The 24,205-nt window shown below is 49.6% G+C and overlaps 1 protein-coding gene across 3 annotated transcripts in view; it reads right to left on the bottom strand.

Annotated features, from left to right (window-relative positions):
• Positions 1–24,205, bottom strand: part of LOC102408196 — a 181,301-nt gene that overhangs the window by 111,783 nt on the left and 45,313 nt on the right. For all 3 annotated transcript variants that reach the window (XM_045164286.1, XM_045164285.1, XM_045164287.1), the window contains exons 10-19: positions 21,075–21,240; positions 18,838–19,023; positions 18,558–18,710; positions 16,505–16,649; positions 13,715–13,873; positions 12,805–12,929; positions 10,189–10,383; positions 2,186–2,341; positions 1,425–1,609; positions 341–523 (exon numbers count right to left, since the gene is read on the bottom strand). In XM_045164286.1, coding sequence (XP_045020221.1) covers positions 341–523; positions 1,425–1,609; positions 2,186–2,341; positions 10,189–10,383; positions 12,805–12,929; positions 13,715–13,873; positions 16,505–16,649; positions 18,558–18,710; positions 18,838–19,023; positions 21,075–21,240 — 1,653 coding nt within the window. The remainder of the gene's footprint in view (positions 1–340; positions 524–1,424; positions 1,610–2,185; positions 2,342–10,188; positions 10,384–12,804; positions 12,930–13,714; positions 13,874–16,504; positions 16,650–18,557; positions 18,711–18,837; positions 19,024–21,074; positions 21,241–24,205) is intronic.

Below are 24,205 nucleotides of genomic sequence, written 5' to 3'. Positions count from 1 at the left end.
GCAGACCCCAGGAGGGACCCCCGGAAAGATCTGAGCACTGTGGGAGTCCCCACCTCCCAGTCTCCCTCAGCCCCTGTCACAGACACACCCACCCTACCCTGACACACACATATACACACACACACACACGATACACCTCACTCACTGACATGGGCAAATTATCTCACAAACACACCCAGAGACATGCAATCACATACACAGACTCAAAGGCACACCCGTAGGCACACACACTCAGACACAGGCATGCACACTCTCACAGACACCCACACCCACACCAGTGCCCACCCTGCCTCACACACAGACATATTCACGGGCTCCCTCCCCGGGTTCGGGAACCCACCTGAAGCGGAACAGCTCCACGCCCTCTTCTGGTGTATTCAGATGCACCCTGAGGTCTTGGCCCTTCCTCGCCTGGATCCCACCATCCAGGCTGGCGGTTCCGCGGACACCAGTCACCCACCTCAGCCCGGCATGCCCCAGGGCACCCACTGTGCCCATCTGTGCAGAGATCTGGAGCAGCACGCTACGGAAGAAGCACACAGCTGCAGCCTATGGCCCCAGGCAATGGCCAAACCAGTGCCAACCCACACACCACCCATGAACCCCCTGTCAGCTTCACTCCATGGTCCTGAGTCAGAGCGGCCCCTCCGCTGTGGCCATCACTGACCACACACTCCATGTGGGCCACTCTATACCTTGCCATCGAACCCTCACCATCATTAGCCCCATTTAACAGACAGACAAACCGAGGCTCACAGAGGTGACGCCATCTGCATGAGTTCCACAGCTGGGACATGGAACAGCCAGTCTGGAGCCCTGGTTGTCAGAGCCCAAGCCCAAGGTCTCTATGCCCAACAAAAGGTAGCATAGGACACCCACATTCCCCACACTGGACCCAGAAACGAAAGGCAGGTCAGCTTAGTGACTGGGAGAGTCGCCCAGCAGGCCTGGGACAGGTGAGCATTGTTCTGCTCAAAATCCTTGATGCCGTGTGGCCAAGGGTCAGCTGTGCACTCATTGTGAGTCTCAATTTCCTTAACCCTTAATGGAAATAAGAAAAGTGTCCTCCTTGTGTGTGGCCATGTGGGTTCCTGTACTTTAAATGCTCTTCCCTCTCCCTCTCCTCCCACCCTCTCCCCCAAGAGGCAGAGGGAAGAGCGGGGCTGAGACACAAGCTGTGAAGCCCAGCTGCTGTGCTACCTTGGGCACGGGGGCTGTACCTTGCTGAGCCTCAGTCTTCTCATCTGTAAAGTGGGCACAACTGCCCAGGATCTCCTTAGTCTCTTGGCACAAAAAACACTCCATCTACAGTAGTTGGTAGTCAGCAGAGCAGGGCTCCCGCCTCAGCCCATGCTGATGCCCCAGCTCTCTGCGGGGGGAGGCCCTGATCCACCTATCTCCCCCAGATCTGAAGAGCCAGTTACCTGGGCTTGACGTAACCATTCACAGAGAAATCTGAGTGCTGCTGGAAGTCGGCTGTCCCTCGGACCCGGATGCTGACGGCAGCCGAGACATTGAGGGTCAACCGGGCTGGGAGGCCAGACATGGTGGGAAAGGTGAGCTCCTCCATCACCAGGTTCAGCCTCCGGTTCGCCTGCACCTCCTGGCCCTGCAGTCGGAGAACAGTACAGTGCATGTGACCCCCTCACTCGCCCCTCACAACCCTCAGACAGAATCTTATCATTGTCCTCAGTTTCCAGATGAGAAAACAGAGCCCCCAAACAGATAAAAATAACCCAGCGGAGCCCACGTAGCTAGAAACCAGCAGAATTGGGGTTTGAACCAAGACAGTTTACTGCAGGTCATAGTCAGAGGTCAGGCATCCAGGCCCACCCAGGGTGTGGGCCCTGCTTGCACACCTGGCACAGAGCACTTAGTAAGTGCCAGGGACACTCCACTTTGCTGCATTTTTACTGCACTGAGTCATTTGATTCAACCGCTCTATGAAGTAGATATTATTACTACTATTCTATCATGCCCATTTCACAGATGCAGAAACTGAGGTCATGGTAAATTCAACAATACGCCCAAGGCTGTAAGTGGTGCGGCCAATTTTTGACCTTGGGCAGTCTGGTTCCAAATTTCATGCTCTTGAGTTTGAAAGTATTTTAGTATTCCCCCAAAGCATCAAAGGAAACATCATCAGGTCAGACAGCAGGGATGGGCCAAGCCCAGCCTGAGGTACCTTCAGGAGTTTGATGGCAAGCTCAGCCAGATTCAGGGACTGGCGCGTCACGTGGCTCCCCATCGCCCCACAGTTGACAAAGCTCAACTCATGCCCGAACACCTTCATGCTCAGCTGACACTTCAGCGCCTGCCGCTCCCCGCGACTCCGGGCCACCTGTGACCAGGAACAGGTCTGGCTTAGCCAGGCAAGGCCCCTGGACCTTGGGAGGGGGAAGGGGCAGCTGGAGAGAAAGGTCAAGGGCTTGTGGGGTTCAGAACAGGACTTGCAAAACTCATGGTCCACAGGCAGAACCTACAGATATATTTTCTTAGACCTGCACAGTCTACCCAACACCCAGTGCAATGTGTGTGTGTAAATAATAGAGGCTTTTAAAGATCCAGGCTGAATATGATCCAGCAATATAGCCAGACAAAACTGCAATTCAAAAACATAGATGCACCCCAGTGTCCATCAGCAGAGTAATGGATAGAGAGGTGGTACAATGGAATACTACTCAGCCATTAAAAAGAATGAAATAATGCCCTTTGCAGCAACATGGATGAACCTAAAGATTGTTATACTGAGTGAAGTAGGTCAGACAGAGAAAGACAAATATCATATGATATCACCTACATGTGGAATCCAGAAAAATGATACTAAAATGAACTTATTTACAAAGCAGAAATAGAGTCACAGATATAGAAAACAAATTTATGGCTACCAGAGGGGAAAGGGGGTGGATAAACTGGGAGATTGAGATTGACACATACACACTACTACATATAAAATAGATAATAAGTAACTATATAGCACAGGAAACTCTACTCAATACTTTGTTAATAACCTATACATGAAAATAATCTAAAAAAGAGTAGATATACATATATGGGGGTTTCCCTGGTGGCTCAGCTGGTAAAGAATCCACCTGCAGTGTGGGAGACCTGGGTTCAATCCCTGGGTTGGGAAGATCCCCTGGAGGAGGGCATGGAAACCCACTCCAGTATTCTTGCCTGGAGAATCCCCATGGACAGAGAAGCCTGGAAGGTTTCAGTCCATGGGGTCTCACAGAGTTGGACACGACTGAGCAACGAAGCTCAGCACATACATACATGGAAAACTGAGTCACTTTGCTGTAAACCTGAAACTAACACTATATTGTAAGTCAACTGTGAAAGTGAAAGTCACTCAGTCGTGTCCGACTCTTTGCGACCCCATGAACTATATATAGTCCATGGAATTCTCCAGGCCAGAATATTGGAGTGGGTAGCCTTTCCCTTCTCCAGGGGATCTTCCCAACCCAGGGATTGAACCCAGGTCTCCCACATGGCAGGCAGATTCTTTACCAGCTGAGCCACAACTATACTTCAATAAAAATATTTAGAAAAAGTTGCAAAGCTAGTACAGAGAGTTCCCATGTACAGCTCACCCTGTTTCCTCCACTGTTAGCATCTTACACGACCAAGACGCACAGTGAAAATGAGGAAACCAACACCAACATGCTTTTAACTAAACTCCAGACTTTATTCGGATTTCACCAGTTTTTCCATTCCACCCTCTTTCTGTCCCAGGATTCAATCCAGTACCACATGGTGTTTGGTATCATGTCTCTTCAGTCTTCTCTGGTCTGTGACAGTTTCTTGGTCTTTATTTTTCAGGCAGTATGTATTTTTTTTTATTTCTACTATTTAAAACCTGGGAGATTTTATATAAAATCCAGATACCCAGCTCCTCAAAAAAAGAGAAATATTGGCCTGTCTCCCACTGCCTCCCAGTCTCCCCCTCCCCAAAAGGGCAACAGGCATTCAGAACTGAGCGGTAGCTGCCAATGAGCCGAGGCCTGAGCTGCAAGCCTCTCTACCACGGTCCCCACCATGCCCTTCTGTCTCTCCAGCACTCAGGCCAAGGACTACTGTCACTCATCACTGAAGAAGTGAAGTCGCTCAGTCGTGCCCGACTCTTTGTGATCCCATGGACAGTAGCCTGCACCAGGCTCCTCCATCCATGGGATTTTCTAGGCAAGAGTACTGGAGTGGGTTGCCGTTTCCTTCTCCAGGGAATCTTCCCAACCCAGGGATCGAACCCAGGTCCTCCTGCATTGTAGACAGACGCTTTACCGTCTGAGCCACCAGGGAAGTCCCAGTCATCACTGCACTTGTGCAAAATATATCTTGCAAAGTGAATATATATCAAAAGCGAGAAGACAGGACTTCCCTGGTGGCACAGTGGTTAGGAATCCGCCTGCCAAGGCAGGGAACACAAGTTCAACCACTGGTCCAGGAAGATTTCACATGTCACGGAGCAACTAAGCTGAAGCGCCACAAGTACTGAGCCCATACGCTGCAACTCCTGAAGCTCGCGCACCTAGAACCTGTGCTCCGCAACAAGAGAAGCCACTGCAGTGAGAAGGCCGAGCACCGCCATGAAGAGTAGCCCCCACTCGCCACAACCAGAGAAAGACCGTGCATACTAACAAAGACCCAGAGCAGCCAAAAGTTAATTAACTGATTAAAAAAAAAAGAAGCCTAAATTTAAAAAAGGCCTTAAAAAAGTGAGAGAAAATAACAGACCAATTGTGTTATTCTAAGAAATTGTGGGATTGTGATTCTAAGAAAAAACATTTATATCCAACCCACAGCCCTCATTCAAGTTACTTACTGGCTTCAGACTTAGTCCAAGAGGCTGTTGATGGCAGGGACCATTCCCTGATCATCTTTGTGTTCCTGGGCTGTGTGTGGGTCACAGCTGATGGTTAGTGAGTGAACAGGTGAGGAAATGCCTCAGCCACCACCTTGATCACCCCCAGATGTACATGGAAATGACATTTATAAGACCAAAAGGGGACTAACAACCTCAGTGTCCATTGGTGGGGAAAAGGTTATGTAAAGTAAGGTCCCCACCCACAGAATGGGTATTAAAATGTTTACATACAGTAAGTTTTCAGTAAGAAAAATACTCAAATACTAGTATCAAGTGGGAAACCAGAGGAAGCACACACACACACACACCCCTTGCCCAGCAAGTCCACTACTGTGCACACACGGAGCAAATGTATGCACACACATTCACCACAGAGACATGCACAAGAACGCACTGCCTGTAAGCCAGAAACTGGCCTTAAAGATGGATAAGGAAACTGTCAACAGTAAATGGATAGCCCATCAAAAGTAGCTGGATAAAGAAATTGTGGTCTGTTCACACCATGGAGTGCTATACAGCAAGGACAATGAGCAAGCTGTAAGCACCCACAGCAACACAGATTGATCTCACAAACATACTTTAAGCAAAAGAAGTCAGACACAAAAAAGAGGATGTGGACGGCTTTATTCACAATCGTCGTAAGATGGGAGCAGCCCGAAAGTCCATGAGTGGGTAAAGGGACATGCAAAACATGGTTCATCCATACAATGAATAGTATCCAGCCTTAAGAAGGAATGAAGCACAAAATCAGACACATAGGTCAATGGAACACGTTAGAGAGCCCAGAAATAAACTCATACACCTAAGATCAATTAATCTATGATAAAGGACACAAGAATATACATTGGGGAAAAGACAGTCTCTTTAGCAAGTGGTGCTGGGAAAGCTGTACAGCCACTTGTAAATCAATGAAGTTAGACCGCATTCTCACATCATACACAAGAATAAACTTAAAGACTTAAACACAAGATATGACACCATAAAACTCCTAGAATATAGGCAAAACATTCTCTGACATAAATTGTAGCAATGTTTTCTTAGGTCAGTCTCCCAAGGCAAAAGAAATAAAAGGGAAAATAAACAGGACCTGACCAAACTTAGAGGAGAAGGCAATGGCACCCACTCCAGTACTCTTGCCTGGAAAATCCCATGGACGGAGGAGCCTGGTGGGCTGCTGTCTATGGCGTCGCACAGAGTCGGACACGACTGAAGCAACTTAGCAGCAGCAGCAGCAACCAAACTTAGAAGCTTTTGCACAGCAAAAGAAACCATAAACAAAAAAAGATAGCCTATAGACCGAGAGAAAATATTTGCAGATGATGCAATTGACAAAAGATTAATTTCCAAAATACATAAATAGTTCACACAGCTCAGTATCAGAACAACCTAGTCATAAAACGGGCAGAAGACCTAAAGAGACATTTCTCCAAAGAAGACATACAGATGGCCGACAGGCTCAATATCACTAATTATTAGAGAAATGCAAATCAAAAGCACTTCACACCGTGCACCTTAATGTTTATAGCAGCAACAGCCAAGATATGGAAGCAATCTAAGTGTCTATTGAGAGATAAATGGATAAAGAAGATGAGAGATACACACACACGATGGAATACTGCTCGGCCATAAAAAAGAATGAAATAATGTCATCTGCGGCAATGTGGATGGACCTAGAGATGATCACACTAAGTAAAGTCAGACAAAGACAAACATCACGTGATATTACTTATATGTAGAATCTAAAAAATGATATAAATGAACTTATTCACAAAACAGAAAGAGACCCACAGACATAGAGAACAAACTTATGGTTACCAAAGGGCAAAGGGGCTGGGGAGGGATAAATTAGGAGTTTGGGATTAACGTATACACAGTACTATATATAAAACAGAAAAACAACAGGACTTACTCTACGAAAGTGAAAGTGAAGTCACTCAGTTGCTTCTGACTCTTTCCGACCCCATGGACTATAGCCCACCAGGCTCCTCTGTCCATGGAATTCTCCAGGCAAGAATACTGGAGTGGGCTGCCATTTCCTTCTCCAGGGGATCTTCCTGAAACAGGGATCGAACCCAGGTCTCCTGCACTGCTAGCAGATTCTTTACCAGCTGAGCCACGAGGGAAGCTCCTAAATTTTGTATTTTTTGGTTGCACCACGAGGCATGTGGAATCTTAGCTTCCTAACCAGGGACTGAACCCTCATCCCCTGCAGTGGAAACATGGAGTCTTAAGCACTGTACCACTGCAGGGAAGTTCATGAAGTTCATTCAGGGAAGGTGCTATAGAGCACAGAGAAATATACTCAATATCTTAAAAGAATCTGAGAAAGTGCATATGTATCCACACACACACACGTATAACTGAATCACTTTGCTGTACACCAGAAACCATCACATAATAAATCAACTATACTTCAATTAAGAAAGGAATTATTTGTGCGATAGAAAAAAAGAATGAAGTACTGATACATGCTATGACACAAATGAACCTCAAAAACATGCTCGGTGAAAGAAGCCAGACACAAAAGGCCACACATTGTATGATTCTGTTTATAAGAAATGTCCAGAATAGATAAATCCATCGAGACAGAAAGCACATTCATGGCTGGCAGGGCTGGGAAACGAGGGTATGGCGCGTGACCACTAACGGAGGTAGGGTCTCCTTGGGGTGATGAAAATGTTTTCTACTAGACAGACGTGGCGGCTGCACAATGCTGTGAATGTGTCACGTGTCACTGAATTGTATATTTTTAAACGGCTAACTTTATGTTATGTGAATGTCATTTCATTTTTTCTCCCAAAAGAGTACATGTAAATGATTCCATTTACATAAAGTTCACAAAAGGAACTAGATGTGACTTCTACTATCAACCAGATTGAAGTAACGGGGACTGGATTTACCGCTCCGTGTGGAGCAACTCGAAACTCAGATGAAACAGATTAAACAAAAGTTCCCAAGACATTAGACACCATCAGGTAATGCGAGATGATGAACCCAAGAGACAGGAAATAGCAAGGTGAGCCTCAGCTCCCCGCCTGGAGGGAGTTCAGGCTGAGGGGCTGGGAGGGGAACAGAGTGGGGCAGGGCAGACGCTTGGAGTTACGGATCTGGGAGCCTGGGGAGACCAAGGTGACTGGACATTGCAGGGCAGAGTACAAGAGGGGAAAGAGTTGCGCAGAGAACTCTGGAAGTCTCCAGAGAGTTCCAAGAATCTCTGTAACACTGCTTTAGGCAAAGACTTCTTAGATGTTAACACCCAAAACACTATACATAAAAGAAATGGATAAACCTGTCTTTATCCAAATCAAGAATGTCTGCTCTTTAAAAGACACTGTTGGGACTTCCCTGGGGGTCCAGGGGTTAAGAATCTGCCTTCCAACTCAGGGGACATGGGTTTGATCCCTGGTTGAGAAACTGAGATACACATGCTGTGGGGTAACTAACCACACACACCACAACCAAGAGAAGCCCCCAACTGCAACTACTGAGCCCATGCACTCTAGAGCCCGGCGCCACAACTTGAGGAGCCTGCACGCCACAGGGAAGGCCCAGCATGGCCAGAAAAAGACACTGTTAAGGGAATGGAAAGACCATGCCACACACTGCGAGGAAATACTTGCAAGTCACACAGCTAATAAAAGCCTTGTGTTCTGAATAGATCAAGAATGTTCGAAACTTGCTCTTAAGAAACCAACCCAATTTTTTTTTAAAAAGGACAAAATATTTGAACATACGCTTCACCAAAGATACATGGATGACAAATAAGCACATGAAAAGATGCTCAACATTAGCAGCACTAGGGAATAAAGCCATGAGATACTACCGCACACTATTAGAATGGCTAAAACTAAAAAGTCTAATCCTACCAAGTGTTGGCGAGGATGTGGAAGACTTAGACCTCTCATATACTGCTGGTGGGGATGCAAAATAGTACAACCACTTTGCAAAACAATTTAGCTATCTCTTAAAAAATTAAACATATGATCCAGCCATCCCATCCTTCAATATTTACCCGAAACCTGAAAACATATGTTTATATGAAGATTTGTAATGGTAAGTCAATCCAGTATCTTGCCTGGAAAACCCCATGGATAGAGGAGCCTGGCAGGCTACAGTCCATGGGGTTGCAAGAGTTGGACACAGCTTAGCAACTAAACCACCACCCCGTACATAAATGTGCATAGCAGCCCTACTTGTAACAGCCCCTAAACCGGAAATAACGCAAATGTTCATCAACAGGTGAATACGTAGTAAACAGACTGCGGTCCATCCCTACAATGGAACACTACTTGACCATAGGAAGAAATAAACTATTAGTACACCCTGCACGATGGATGAATCTCAAAATAATTACACTGAATAGAGGAAGTGAGGCCAGAAAGCAGCACATGCTTCAAAGACAAAAGTATATGCTGCATGATTCCATTTACACAACATTCCAGAAAATGCAAACTCATCTATTGTGACAGAAAGAGCATATCACAATAGGGGGGCAGGGGTGGAGCAGGAAGAAGGGATTAAGGAGCACTAAGAAACCTTTGGGGGTGATGGATATGTTGATTTAGTCGATGATGGTTTCATGGTGTATTGCTGCTGTTTCTCAGTCACAAAATCATGTCTAACTCTGCAACCCCGTGGACTGTAGCCCGCCGGGATCTTCTGTCCATGGGATTTCCCAGGCAAGAATACTAGAGTGGGTCACCATTCCCTCCTCCAGGGCATCTTCCTGACCCAGGGAAGGAAGCCTTGTCCCCTGCATTGGCAGGCAGATTCTTTACCACTGAGCCATCAGTGAAGCCCCTTCACAGTATTTACATATGTCAAAACTTGTCAATCAGTATGTGTCAACACTTTAAACACATACCATTTATTGTAGGGCAATTACACCTCAACAAAGCTGATTTTTAACGTTACTCAGTGCTATTAGGAGTCAGAACAGTGGTTGCTTACCTCTGGTTATGGGTGAGTAAACCAGAATAGAGAGGCAGAAGGGTGCCTCTGGGGAGCTTATGAGGGTCTGGGTGCTGGTTACAAGGATGTTTCACTGATGGAAACACACTTCCAAGGTGGGTACTTTTCTATGTATGTGATATATCAAATGGTTTTTCAAAAGAAGGCAGGCTAGCAGCTCCCTGCTGAGATCTGACCAGCAATTTGCTTCTGTAAGGGGGTAGGGGTGGGAGGGCAGGGTCTTCTGTAAGGGGGTAGGGGTGGGAGGGCAGGGTCAGAGTTCATGGACACCTGGGTCCCCCAGTCCCAAAGCCCAAGCTGGCACCTGACAGGGGGGGAGGGTGAAATGAGTTGGGCACAGGCGCTTCCCTTACCTTCTGCTGCAAGTCTCTCATCTTTCTGGACCTTTCTCCTGTACAGGCGGGGTCGGCCGGCTGCAGTGTGGGCCCTGGCTCTGCCTCTGGGGGCTCCTTCGCCTGGGCTTGTCTCTCCTCTTCCTGCCCCCAGAATGACTTGGGGCCAAACAGCCTGCGGGCCATTTCCTCAGCATTTTCCAGCCGGAGCCCCAACTGGGAAGGAAAGTCAGGGGCTTAGGGAACAGTAACTTGGTTATAATAGTAACCAAGAGCTGTGGGGTTAGGAGCTTGAACAGGGGGCTCCAGGCTCCCTAGGGCCCATCCAGGCCCAAATGTCAAGAGATAAAATCTCAGCTCCACATCTGCTTGGCAAATGCCACACAGCAAGAATTCCGACCAATTCTTTGAGGCCTGGTTCAAATGTCACCACCTCTGGGACGCCTTCCCTGAATTCCCATATTACCGGCTCCATACATCTCCCCTCCCCACCCCCAACCAAATTTATTACCCCTTCCTCTGAGTGTCAAGCACAATACTCCAAGGTCACACTCAGACTAATTTGTGTGTCTCCCTGCAAGATTTTGAGCTCCATGAGAGCAGGGACCTGTGTCTCATTCACCAAGTGCACTCAATGCCTGGTGAGATGGTTAATTCTGTATCTACATGACTGGGCTATAGGGTGCCCAGATATTTGGTCCAGTGTTATTACATATGTTTCTGTGAGAGCGTTTTTGGATGAGTTTAACATTTAGATCAGTGGACTGAGTCGAGCAGATTGACCTCCATAATGTGGGTGAGCCTCATCTAATCAGTTGAAGGCCTGAATGAAACAAAGGGCTAACCTTCCTCCAAATAAGAGGGTGTTCCTCCTGCCTGACTGTCTTCAGACTGGGACATTGACTTTTCCTGCCTTCGGACGGGAAGTACACCATCAGTTCCCCTGGGTCTCCCAGCTCTGCTGACTGTAGATCTCTGGGACCTGTCAGCCTCTATAACCCTGTTGGTTCTACTTTTCTGGAGAACCCTAACAGATGACCTGACTGATTCTCAAAATCTGATGGATGAATTAATGAGTCCTTCCTTCATTTCATCTACCTATCCATCTACCCATGCGTTCACTCATTCTTACATCCTTTCCTTCCGACCTCTCATCTAGCTGTCTGTGACAGCATTTTTAGAGAAATTACCAGAAGTTCAGCCCTTGGCAGATCTAAGCTCAGGTGCCCAGCAGGCAAAGTTTGGATGGTAAGTCCCCAGTTCTCCATAAATTAGAAAGCGCTGGGATAGGGCACAGAGAGCCCTTCCTCAGACAAGCTCCAGGGACCTGGGGGAAGAGATGGAAGGGCCCCAAGGTGTTATATTACTTCAAAGCTTGCTGGGCACATGACCTCAGAGATCATCCCTTTTCCATTGCTTCCGCTTACAAATCATTTTCCACATTCAAATTGCATTGTCACTCTACAACTTGAAACCCTTCCTCAACATGGTCCTGCTCCCTCCCTGAGCTCCCATCTTAACATTCTCCTCCTGTTCTATAATCTATTTCTGTTCCTTAAACACACCAAGCCCTCTCTCTCATCTCAGGAATGTTGCACACACTGCCCTCTCTCCCCCTGGAAGGTTCTTACCTCGGTTTTTCACACTACTGCTCCCACTCATCCTTCAGATCTCTAAACTCACTACTTAAAGTTGCAATTGTTTTATGAACGTGTCTACTCATTTCTTATGTGTCTACCTCTCTGGGCTGTGAGCACCAAGAAGGCAGGAATTACATCTCTTGATCATCATCATATTCTCTGAGCCCAGCACACAGCATAGTTCCTGGCACATGTTAGGTAGAAGATGGATACTGTGCAGTTGATGATAGGTTCATGGACAGATGGATAGAAGGGTGGATAGATCAGTGGAAGAACAGATGAAGAGAAGGGAGGGTGGGGAGACTGACAGACAGATGTATGGATGGGCGGAAGGGTAGATGAATAAATAGTGGATGAGAGAGTAGACGAAGAGATAGTAGGGGTATGTGAATGAATAGATGGATGAGGATAGAAGCATGGATGGAAAGATGGATGGATACAAATGTATAAACATATGGAAGAGCATGTGGACAGATGAGTAGGTATGTAGTATTAATAAATAGGCGGATAGATGGGTGGATGACTGAGAATAAATAGATGATCGGATCAGAGTGTAAATGGAGAGACAGGTGGGAAGGTACATAAATGGACTGGTGGATGAGAAGGATGAATGGATGACTGTATGGATGGGGTGATGGATAGGTGGATGGATAGCTAAGTGGGTGCATAGATAGATAGGTGGGTGGATGGGTGTATGACTGGTAAGATAAATGAGTAGGTGAGAGGGTAGATGGAGAGAGATGGGAGGTACATAGATGGATGAGACAGAGGGAGAGAAGGAGGGATATGGGGGTCATAGACGTATGGATTTATGTATGGGTCAGTAGGCTGGATGAATAGACGGGTGGATAGGCAGATAAATGGGTGGGTGGAGGTTGGGGGCTGGGAGTAGATCAACAGATAACAAGTGAGGGATGGAAAGATGGATGGATGGGATGATTTCTGGCCCCAAGCCCAGGAGACACCCTGAAGAGGCTGAAACAAGGCCCCCTCTTACCTCCAGGAGGTTGAAGGCATGACCAAGAGCATGGATGGTCAGGTTGGCTGTGGCAGAACGGGGGAGGAAGGAGGCTGGAGAAAAGAGAAGGGTCCCCTCCAGGTTGGCTCCCAGGCTGCCTGATGCTGGAAGAGAGAGAAAGGATCAGTGCCCACCACGCCACTCACAGGGCAGGAGCTGACAGCCAAGGGGCTGGAGACATGGCTAGACACACGGTGCATCCTCTCAGCCAGGACAGGAAGCTCAGAAGTAAGCCTTACCAAGGGCAGAGAGAAGGTCACGAATGTACCCACATCTGCTGATAGGTGGGGGGCAGCCAGAGCACCCCACCCTGCCCCCCAGCTTTCCAAGTAGCTGAGGGGGGTTGGATACTTAACCTAGAATGGGGTCTCTTTTTGATTCTGTTTAATTACAAGGAAGCAGTTGTCTCTGGTTGATGCTAATCTCCCTTTTAACCCAGGAAAAAGCAGTTCTCACCGCCCTCAGCAGGCAAGAACCCGTGAGAATCCAACAACAGTGTTTCATGGTCACCGCATCTCTTTTTAGGACAACCCTATTTTTAGAATTAAACTAATCTTCTGCTAATAGTAGCAATAAGAGGTTTTCTTTTAGCATACCAGTAAGTTTAAAAGAACTAGTTTAGAGAAAAGACAGAAGTACTATTTTATTGAATGCTATGACATGGCTCATATTTAACTATTTTTTACCTCTTCCGACAAAAATGCCAGGTTGCTATGAGGATACAGGAAAAAAAAAAAAAAAAAATCAAGCAGATGGCATGTGACTATCTGGACATTTAGCAACAGACATGGCCTCAGCCTTATCCACATGTCCTCCGGAGTCAGAACTCCCGGGTCGCCAAGCTTTTGTGGTCCCCAAGGAGGACAGCGCTGGCCAGAGATGCCCATACCTGAGCGGAAGGTGACGTCAGAGTAGGACGAGTGTTTCCACACCTCTGGATGGAACTCCCGGCTAAGAATGTCTTGAGGGACAGCTTCCCGGAGGCTCTGTTTCAAGGGGTCGTCCGTCTCCAACAGCTGCAGGAGGTGACTCCACACAAAGGAGCCCACTGGAGTCCAGTCGCAGCCAGTGGGGAGGGGAGGGGAGGGCGATGAGGGAGGGCCCACAGCTGACACAGTACAGAGAAAAGACCCCCAGCCTCCCGCTCCAGGTCCTGCTATTTCTACCCACCAGGGGCTTCTCAGGAGCCTAGCTACTGAGAACCACGTCCTTTTTGTAGATAAACAGCACACAGAAGCGCCTTAATGGAACTTGGAAATCTAGGCTGCGCAGGGCATTCTGATGCACTTTCCTGAAGGAAAAGGGAGCCCACTGGAGCCCAGTGGGGACTGGACTGGTTTGAGAGTGTGGGGAAAGCCCTGGTTTGAAAGTCAGACCTGAGCCTGCATCCCGGTTCCACCACTCATGAGCTCTGTGACCTTGGGCTGGTCACTCCACTTCTCTGAGCCTTAGTTGCCTCATTGGTAAAATGAACTATAATGACCCATCTCCCAGGGCAGTTTGCACAGATCAGTCAAGGGCAGAGTCTGGACCTAAAGGACTGAGTATCTTTTAGGGTTGGGAAAGGGTAAACATGCAATCCATGATAGGGACCCTCCGAGGCTCTCTGGAGAGTTAAAAATGAAATGAGTGCACCGAGTGGAAGGAGTCCACCAGAGGATATTATTCTAATTGGGAACACCAACCCCCTTGCTCATCCCAGGCTCTCAGAATGCCCAGCAGGGGGCTTCTAGAACAATCCACCATGAAACAGAGGTGAGAATGTTTTTGTTCCCATCAGGCAACACACAAGCCTGATACCCCAGGGTCTCTACTAAGGCTGCCCCTTGGCTGAGGGGCTTGGCCCAGTGGTCTATTGGTATAGAACAGCCCCACCCATCCCATCCCACCCCACCCTAGAAACTGCCAACAACAAACTGTGGCTTTGAGTAGCACCATTTCTTTCCCTTTGGGGGCTGGGGAGGTGTCATTTCTTTAGAAAGTAGTTTAGCAGCAGCATATCAGACTTTTAAACGTGTGTGCACACCTTTATGTTGGCTGAGTGTGTGTGTGCTAAGTCATTTCCATCATGTCCAACTCTTTAAGACCCTAGGAACTGTAGCTTGACAGGCTCCTCTGTCCATGTGGATTCTCCAAGCAAGAATATTGGAGTGGGTTGCATTTCCTCCTCCACAGGATCTTCCCAACCCAGGGATCAAACCCACATCTCTTAACGTCTCCTGCGTTGGCAGCTGGGCTCTTTACCACTAGCGCCACCTGGGAAGCCTTTTATGTTGGCTACTTCTGGGAAATTATCCTCCGGCTAGATTAGCAAAAGGGTCTGAAGGGGGATGGACAGAGAGATTCATTTTGGTTGCTGTTTCTCATGGCAAAAGACCAGAAAAAAAAAAAATCTAAATGCCCATCACTGGGGACTGGTAAAGCGGACTATGGTTTAAGCTCCTAGTGGAGCATCCCGCAGCTGCAGCTAAGAGCCCAAGTGCCCTGATGTGGAAAGAGCTCCGGTACACACTGAAGGCAGAGACAAGGGGCACAACAGTGTGTGCACCATGATCCTGAGTTGCTGCTGCTGTTACGGTGATAACACATCCATGTTCATACACGCGCTACATGTTCTGATGGGACACACAAGAGAATGGTCAAAGTCAGTGCCTTCAGGAAACAGGACTCAGGGATCAGGAGGGAAGGAAGGTGGCCTTTAACTTTCCACTTACTTCTTGCTGTCTGCTTTGAAATTTTGGCTGCATAATCATAGCAGGAATGAGATAGCTGCATGGCATAATTGACTTGATGGACATGAGTTTGAGCAAACTCTGGGAGACGGTGAAGGACAGGGAAGCCTGGCACGCTGCCATCCATGGGGTCGCAAAGAGTGGGACACAACTGAATGACTGAACAACAACAATAACAGCAGTAGCGATAATAACATTGACAGTTAACAGCTATGCATACAGCACTTACAACGTTCTAAGTGCCTTCTTGTATTCATTTTATGCTTCCTTTATGACGAAGGTACTGTTATTACCCCCATTTCACAGTTGGAGAGATGGAGGCTCACAAAGGTTTGGTCATTTGCCCAAAGGCACACAGGTAGGAAGTGGCTGAGCTGGGACCTGAACCCAGTCAGGCAGTCCCCAGGCTCTCAACTCACTGTGAATTATGTCAAATCACTGTGCACTAGGAAAAAACTTCAAAAATTACAGTCCCCAGGCTCTCAACTCACTGTGAATTATGTCAAATCACTGTGCACTAGGAAAAAACTTCAAAAATTAGCTAAGCCTATTTTATGAAGTTCTACCTGTTTAAAAGGAACTCTGACCCCACAAGGGGTCTGAGATTTGCAGACACTGTCCCTGGTCTGCCTCGAGTCTCTCCTCCCCTCCTCTCTCCTTTAGGTGGTGTGCCATGACCTGGCCAAAGCTAGAAAGGAGCTCAGCGACTGTCACCCCATTGTACAGATGAGGAAACTGAGGATCAGAGAGAAGCAACTTCTGGGTTGTTCAATTGCCACCGGGGTAAGGAGGGCATGTGAGGCTACTTGCCCTGATGGCGCGGCAAAAGAAGGGGAACAGAAAGGGATGGGAAGACACCTGAGGGATGGAGGCAGAGTGCTCTGGAAACCCCGCACCCATCAGGTGGCACCCAGGCCAGCCCCTGCCCCCCACCTGCAGCTGCTCACCCTGGGTGGACTGCTCTCCGGCCTGGGTACGCCACACCTGGGCAAACACCTCCTCTCCCGGGCACCTCATCAGGGCCAGGTAGGCATTGATGCGGATCTCAGAATCCTCCTCGGCGTTTTGGTACAGGCTGGAGAGCACGGATCGCTGCCTCGGGCAAAGGGAAAGCCATCACCCAGAGCCCACCCACCCCCACCCGAGAGCGCCATGTCCCCTTGTCTGCCCTGGCTCCAGCAGGAGTCCCGCTGCTTTGACCCGGCTCTCCCAAAGTCTTCACTGCTCCCAGACTCTCACCTGTGGCCCGACTGTGGGACGTGGGAGTTTGCCCAGTCACTGCTAATACCTAACTTCCCAGAACCCCACCCCAGAGCCTTAACAACTTCTATAGGTAACAATGGTAAGGACTTCCCAGGTGGTGCCAGTGGTAAAGAATCAAACTGCCAATGCAGGAGATGACACGTAGGTTCGATCCCTGGGTGAGAAAGATCCCCCGGAAAAAGAAATGGCAACCCACTCTAGTATTCTTGTCTGAGAAATCCCATGGACAGAGGAGCCTGGTGGGCTACAGCCCATGGGGTCACAGAGTCAGACATGACTTAGCGACTGAGCACCATGCAGACAATGGGTAAACAGGCAGGTGTGGCTACATTCCAAGAAAACATCATCTGTGAAACATCTATGAAAACACCATAGCAGCAGACTCACAGGAGGTATTCCCTCTACAGATACTCCCCTTGCCCCCCTTCCTAAGCAAGCCACTTACCGTACCCTGTGATTCCCTCCCTCAGCACCTGCTGGTTCCCTTCACGGCACAGCCATCCGCCCATCCACTCATGCAGCAATATTAACGGAGCACCTATCACGTGCCCAGCCAGGTGCAAGGGAACAGCTGTGAGCAAGACAAACCCCGCTCTGTCCATCCGAAGCTTACATTCTGGTGCAGAGAGACAGATAGTAAAGCAGGAGAATATACAGTACGTTGCTGCATGCTAAGGCACTTCAGTAGCGTCTGACTCTTTGCAGTCCTATGGATTGTATCCCTCCAGGCTCCTCTGTCCATGGGATTCTCCACGCAAGAATACTAGAGCAGGTTGCCATGCCCACTTCCAGGAGATCTTCCTGACTCAGAGATTGAACCCATGTGTCTTGCATCTCCTGCACTGGCAGACGGGTTCTTTACCACTAGTGCCACCTGGTAAGCCCATAACTGCTAAAAAGGGGGAAATAGAATAGGGAAGCTGGAGGCCTGGGGGAGCTTGAAAAGGTCAGTTGCAGGTGAAAGGAAGCCAAGGAAGATCCCCTACAGTAAAGTGGTTTCTAAGTAAAAACCTTCTGTAGATAAAGGACTAAAGCCTAGGGAAATACAGAGGAAAGGCATTCCAGGAAAGGAGAAGAGCATGTGTAAATGGCCTGAGGCAGAAGTGAGCCCTGGAGGCAGCATGGCTGGGCAAGAGTAGCGGGGGTGAGGGAAGCAGGAAATGAAGCCAAGAGGTGCTCGTGGGTCAGTGGTCAGATCACTGGAAGGACTTTGACTAAATGAGGCAGGAGCCACTAGTCCAAGAGTCAGCAAACTTCCTGCAAAGGGAAAGATGGTCAATTTTTTTGCCTTTGCAAAACATACAGTTGCTCTTGGAACTACTCAGCTCCACAGTTGTAGCAAGAAAGCAGCCCAGACCACATGTCAATGAACAGGCAGTGTTCATTGTGTTGCTGTGTTCCAACAACAGTTTACCTACAAGAACTGGCAATAAGCTGGATGTCGACCAAGGACCTTGCTGACCCCTGAACCAGCGGTTTGCAGCACTGATGGTTTATGTGTGGCGTGTTTGTAATCACTCGCTTACTTGGGTATTCGATGAATACATGCCCCTCCACCCCAGATACAGGCTCTATGAGAGCAGAGACCTGGGCACCTGTTCACGCCAGTGCCCAGCACATAGTAGGTGCTCAGTAAATGTGATGAATGAATGAGCAAGCGAAGACGTGCATTAACAGTGGTTCAAGACCCACTCTTGCCCAATGCCAAGCCCAGTGAAATAACTCCCAGGCACTCACATCCGCAGAGCAGGGAACCCTCCGGAAGGCCTGGATGGCCCCCAGCCGGATCTCAGGGGGGCAGCTCCCCAGGGAGGCACAAGCGCTCAGCTTGGGGGTGAGAGCCGTGGCTGCCCGGCCAGCGTTGCCAATGGCCTTCAGCACGAACAGGAGCTGAAACAAGATAACGGTGGGGCCTTGAGGCTGGTGGTGGCGCCCAGCCCACCCGCCCAGTCTACAGCTCGCCTGCTTGGCAGGGACCCCCTCAAGGGCCCATGCCCAGGGTGTGGGCTGTCCTCACCTGATCAGCGTCTGAGGGCTCCCGGAAGGTGCAGTTGGCACCCACGGCATCTCCCAGGATACTCACGAGGGAGCTGACACCAGACAACTGCTCACAGGGCCCGTCCAGAGACACACACAGGTTGTGCACCAGAGCTGAGATGCCCAGGAAGGCGCTGGAGCTGGCCCCCGGAGTCTGCAGCAGAGGCTGGGGACAGAAACCAGCCCCCACCCCAGCCAAGAAGCCTGGTAAGGGGTCTTTCACAGGCCTCCCCATGGGACGTTTCCTAAAAATACAGATGCACCCCTCCCCGACTCCTGAGGGTGTAAATAATTTGCCTGTGGGGGACCTGCAAGGAGCATTTCTTAAAATACCCCAGGGGGCTCCCCTGGTGGCTCAGGAGTAAAGAATTTGCCTGCCGATGCAGAGAGACCCAGGTTCGATCCCTGGTCCAGGAAGATTCCACATGCCACGGGACAACTAAGCCCAAGCACCACAAAGACTGAGCCTGTGCTCTAGAGCCTGGGAACTGTAACTACTGAAGCCTGTGCCCCGCAGAGCCCGTGCTCCACAACAAGAGCAGCCGCAGCAATGAGACCACGCCCACAACTAGAGCAGCCCGGCTCGCCGCACCTGGAGAAAAGCCCACGTGGCGCTGAAGACCCAGCACAGCCAACATTCAATAAACCAATAAAATTATCTTTTTTAATGCCCCAGAAGACCTTTTCTGTGCATCCAGGATGGACAACAGTATCTCAGGCTGACAGGGGACACTTGGCCAGGCTGGAGACAGCGTAAGCTGTCACAACTGGGGGTCAGTGCGTTCTTGTGATGGGATGAGAGAACAAATACAGTCCAGAGAGGCACAAGCTCTGGGCTAGCAGGATGAGAAACGGCAGGAGCCAGGCAAGCGAAGAGCCTGGACTCCAACAGCCCAGGGACCCACCTGCTCTGCTCCCTGTGTGTCCCTGGCAAGTGGCCACAGCCGTGACACCAGTGTGTACATAACACTTAGCCCACATCAGAACGCCTATCAGTCTGCACCATCCCAAGGCAGAGAAAGCACCTTGCCTGAGGTCGTGCTGGTAAGGGACTAGGCTGGGTTCTAAAGCGGGGTAGGGGTGGTATCGCGCACCAGAGTCTGCGCTTTAAGTCCCCCACCCCCCACACTTCTGCACTTCTGCTGAGCAAACAGAGGAGAGAGAGAAAGGAAAGAAGGGGACGCCCAACCCCGCCCGGCACTGGCTGAGTCCCCGCGGGCCCTGCAGGGCACTGCTGTCTGTGTGGCCACCGTGTCACCTGTTAGGCTGTGAGCAATGCCCCTTGGGCCCAGTCCTAGCCTGGCTCTGACTCAGTGCCCAGTTCCCTGTTGAACGGAGCCAACCACACAGCCTGCATGGACTGGCCCTACTGTAAACGCAGGTATCAGGGGCGGGGGGGACAGGGGTGAGTGCTCCCCACGCTCCACCTGGACAGTTAGTCAAGAGTCCGACCAGCATGAGGGACTGAGAGATCCTGCTGGAGACCCCTCCCCTGCATCAGCCAGCCCAGGGGTCTCCCATACACTCCCCACTGGTGGCCTCTGAATCCTGGCCCCCTGTCAATCTGGGAGGGCAGAGTGAGGAGTGACAAGTGAGCCTGCCCCCTGGTGGGTGAGGACACGCCCCCCGAGGACACGCCCCCAGGTGAATGAGGACACGCCCCACAGTCCAAGAAAAAGGCACAGCAGCTGCATCACCTGGGCCAGCTGCCCAGCCTCCCAGGGCCTCAGTTTCCTCATCTGTAAAATGGGAGGGATAAAAGCACCTACATCATAGAGGCATCATGGGGGTTAAATAGGACCTCCTTGGGTTGTTAAAAATCCCTAGCCTAGTTTCACACGCTTTCTTAATCCTGAGACTCATTAAATACGCTTGATTACAAGAATAGCAGCTCTAAACTGCTGGGTCTCCCCACGAGGCATCCAGAGAAGTGCTTTACATTCAGCATCTCATTTCTCACCACGAGCCCAAGAGGCAAATACTGTTCGATCTCCATCTTATAGATCAGAAAAACGGGCTCAGATAGATCAGGATCACGCAGCTGGCTGGGACACTGCTGAGACTCAAACCCCGTTTCTCTGATCTGCCTCCACTGGCCCCACCAGGCAGAGGCACAAACCCTGGAGGACAGCAGGTCCCCCGTCCCTCCCTGCTGCGTCCAATCAGCAGCGGAGCAGGGGCGGGGCCACATGGGTGGGGGCAGGGCACAGTGCTCACCAGCAGCGCGCGGACCATAGCATCTGTGGGCTCCGGGATGAAGGCCAGCGACCAGAGCCACGCCTCTGTCTCGTCTGCCTCCACCTCCCCAGACATGATGAGCTCTGCCATGAGGCCCACGCAGGCCTCGGTGCCACAGGAGGGCAGGGCATCCACCAGCGGCTGCCTGACATGGAGAGAGGCCCAGGGAACCTCACGATGGCAGCCTACACGCCCAAGTGTCCTCCAGGACGCCTCCCTCATGTAGCCTCCGGTCATCTGGGAGCAATCAGAGGCTCAGAGAGGTAAGGCAGGGACGTGTCCATGTTCACACACCCAGAAAGGGGCTGAGCCAGACCCAGGCAGCCTGGTGGGGATTCTGTGCTCTTAGGGCCCCGGAGACACCAGCAGCCCTGTCTGAAAGTTAGTCGGTCAGTCGTATCTGACTCTGTACAACCCCACGGACGGTAGCCCACCAGGCTCCTCTGTCCATGGCATTCTCTGGGCAAGAACTCTGGAGTGGGTTGCCAATCACCTTCTCCAGGGGATCTTCACAACCCAAGTATTGAACCCCAATCTCCTGCATTGCAGGTAGATTCTTTACCCTCTGACCTGCCAAGGAAGCCCAGTCTAAACCCTGGCAATTCAGCCCACTCTGGAGACACAGCAGTTTGGGGTGATGTGAGTCCCTGCCCACTGCTCTCCCAAAACCAACCACACTCACCTCATAGGACAAGAATCCCTTGCGAAGAACAGGAGTCAACAACTGTCAGGTGGCCCCGCGTTAAACAGAAGCCCCTCATTAAACCTCTAATGCTCTCAGCCCAACATCACAATCTTTCCTTTTTCTTTTTTTGAAATTACAGAAAGGTTGGTATGTTCAGGAAAGGTTTTGAACCTCTGCACAGTGATGAGTCTAAATGGGGAGATGATGGCTGAATGCGGGTGGGTGCCTCAATTACAGTAGAAATGCGAGGCTCCCAGGGATGGGTCACACAGGCAGCAGGGTACACAGGGTGGAGCGGATTGGGCCCTCCACCTTATCAACCCTGATGAGTGACATCCACGGCCACAGAGGGCCAGGCATCCCACCCACCCTCGACTCGCACACACCATCTGCCCATAAACAGTCTCTGGCCTCAGTTTATTCATCTATAAAATGGGAATGCTCATGACTGGGCCAGCTCCAAGATGATCATGAGGCCTCAGGAACACAAGCCTCTTCCTCTGGAGATATCCCACCTGCCCTTCCCATCTCTCGCCCTTGTATTTCCTCTCTTTCCCTTATAGATTTGGGCCCAGGAAAACCAGGCTCTGGGCAGACATGGAGGAGGAGGTGAGGGCAAGAGAAATCTCTCAAGAGTATCAGTCGTCTTGGAAACTTCTAGATTTGGGGATGATCTCCCCACCTCCCTGACTCCTAACATCTAGGTAGACAAGCGAGACACAGGGACTTGTGGGAATATCCCAAGTGACAAGTAGGGTGAGTCACCAGGGGAATAGGGAACTCCACATGGAGACTCAGAGGCCCCTCCCTACAGCAAAGACAGCTAATATGTGCCCAAGTATCACTTATATTTAAGACCCTAAGAATTTGATGGATAAGCACAGGCCACCTGGGTTCAAATCTAAACTCTGTGAGTTTGGGCAAGTTTCCTAACTGCTCTGTGCCTTGGTTTCCTTTTACAACTGTTACATAGGAATAAAACCACCTACCTCATGGGGTCATTGTGAGGATTAAATGAGTGAACACAGATAAAAGGCTTGGACGGTATCTGTGTGTTATTAGCTATTAAGTTTGGTAGTTGTTCAAATAGACATGTGATAATGTTGATTCACGGGCTTCCCTGGTGGCTCAGACTGTCTGAAGAATCTGCCTGCAGTGCAGGAGACCTGAGTTTGCTCCCTGGGTTTAGAAGATCCAGTGAAGAAGGGAATGGCTACCCACTCCAGTATTTTTGCCTGCAGAATCCCCATGGCAGATGAATGGATAAGAAAGCTGTGGTACATATACACAATGGAGTATTACTCAGCCATTAAAAGGAATACATTTGAATCAGTTCTAATAATTTGAATCAGTTGGATGAAACTGGAGCCTATTATACAGAGTGAAGTAAATCAGAAAGAAAAATACCAATACAGTATACTAACGCATATATATGGAATTTAGAAAGATGGTAACGACAACCCTGTATGTGAAACAGCAAAAGAGACACAGATGTATAGAACGGTCTTTTAGACTCTGTGGGAGAGGGGGGGCAGATGATTTGGAAGAATGGCATTAAAACATGTATAATATCATATAAGAAACGAATCGCCAGTCCAGGTTTGATGCAGGATACAGGAGCTTGGGGCTGGTGCACTGGGATGACCCAGAGGGATGGTATGGGGAGGGAGGTGGGAGGGGGGCTCAGGATGGGGAACACGTGTACACCATGGCGCATGCATGTTGATGTATGGCAAAACCAATACAATACTGTAAAAAAAAAAAAAAGAATCCCCATGGACAGAGGAGCCTGGTGGGCTACCATCCATGGGGTCACAAAGAGTCAGACATGACTGAACGATTAACACACTGGTGGCACAGTGGTAAAGAATCCACCTGTAATGCAGGAGATGCAGGTTCAATCCCTGGGTCGGGAAGACCTCCTGGACAAAGAAATGGCAACCCATTCCAGCATTCTTGCCTGGGAAATCCCATGGAGAGAGTAGCCTGGTGGGCTAAGATGGGGTCTCAAAGAATCAGACACAACTTAGCAACTAAACAACAATGTTGATATGGTGGGCGGCAGCGGGTTGGGTGGATTTCTTTCTTATTTCTGAGTCAATAAAGTATTTTTCAGGTCTCAAGATCTGAGAGCCTTTGAAAAGCTCACAGACCTGAAATCTGAATCTTGTGGGCCTAGTGAACAGCTGAACTTGGGAAAGGAGCTACAGGTTTCCCCCTCGACCCTCTACAGTCCTCTGCCCCTGGAGGCAGGACCTCAGAACTTCCCCTCCACCCTTGGGGCCTCTCTATACCCCTTGCTGGCCCCACATCAGCAGGGTGTGGGCGTGGATCCCAGCCCTGCTCAGCACCCCCCACTCCCAGCAGAAGGGAACCCAAGGCGCATTGGAATGCTAATTCCGGCTCCCTGCCAGAGGCACCCTGT

The sequence above is a fragment of the Bubalus bubalis genome, chromosome 24, assembly GCF_019923935.1.
Source record: "Bubalus bubalis isolate 160015118507 breed Murrah chromosome 24, NDDB_SH_1, whole genome shotgun sequence".
NCBI classification, from domain to species: Eukaryota; Metazoa; Chordata; class Mammalia; order Artiodactyla; family Bovidae; genus Bubalus; species Bubalus bubalis.
Note: the sequence above shows the minus strand (reverse complement) of the source record. Positions and strands in the feature narration are given on the sequence as shown.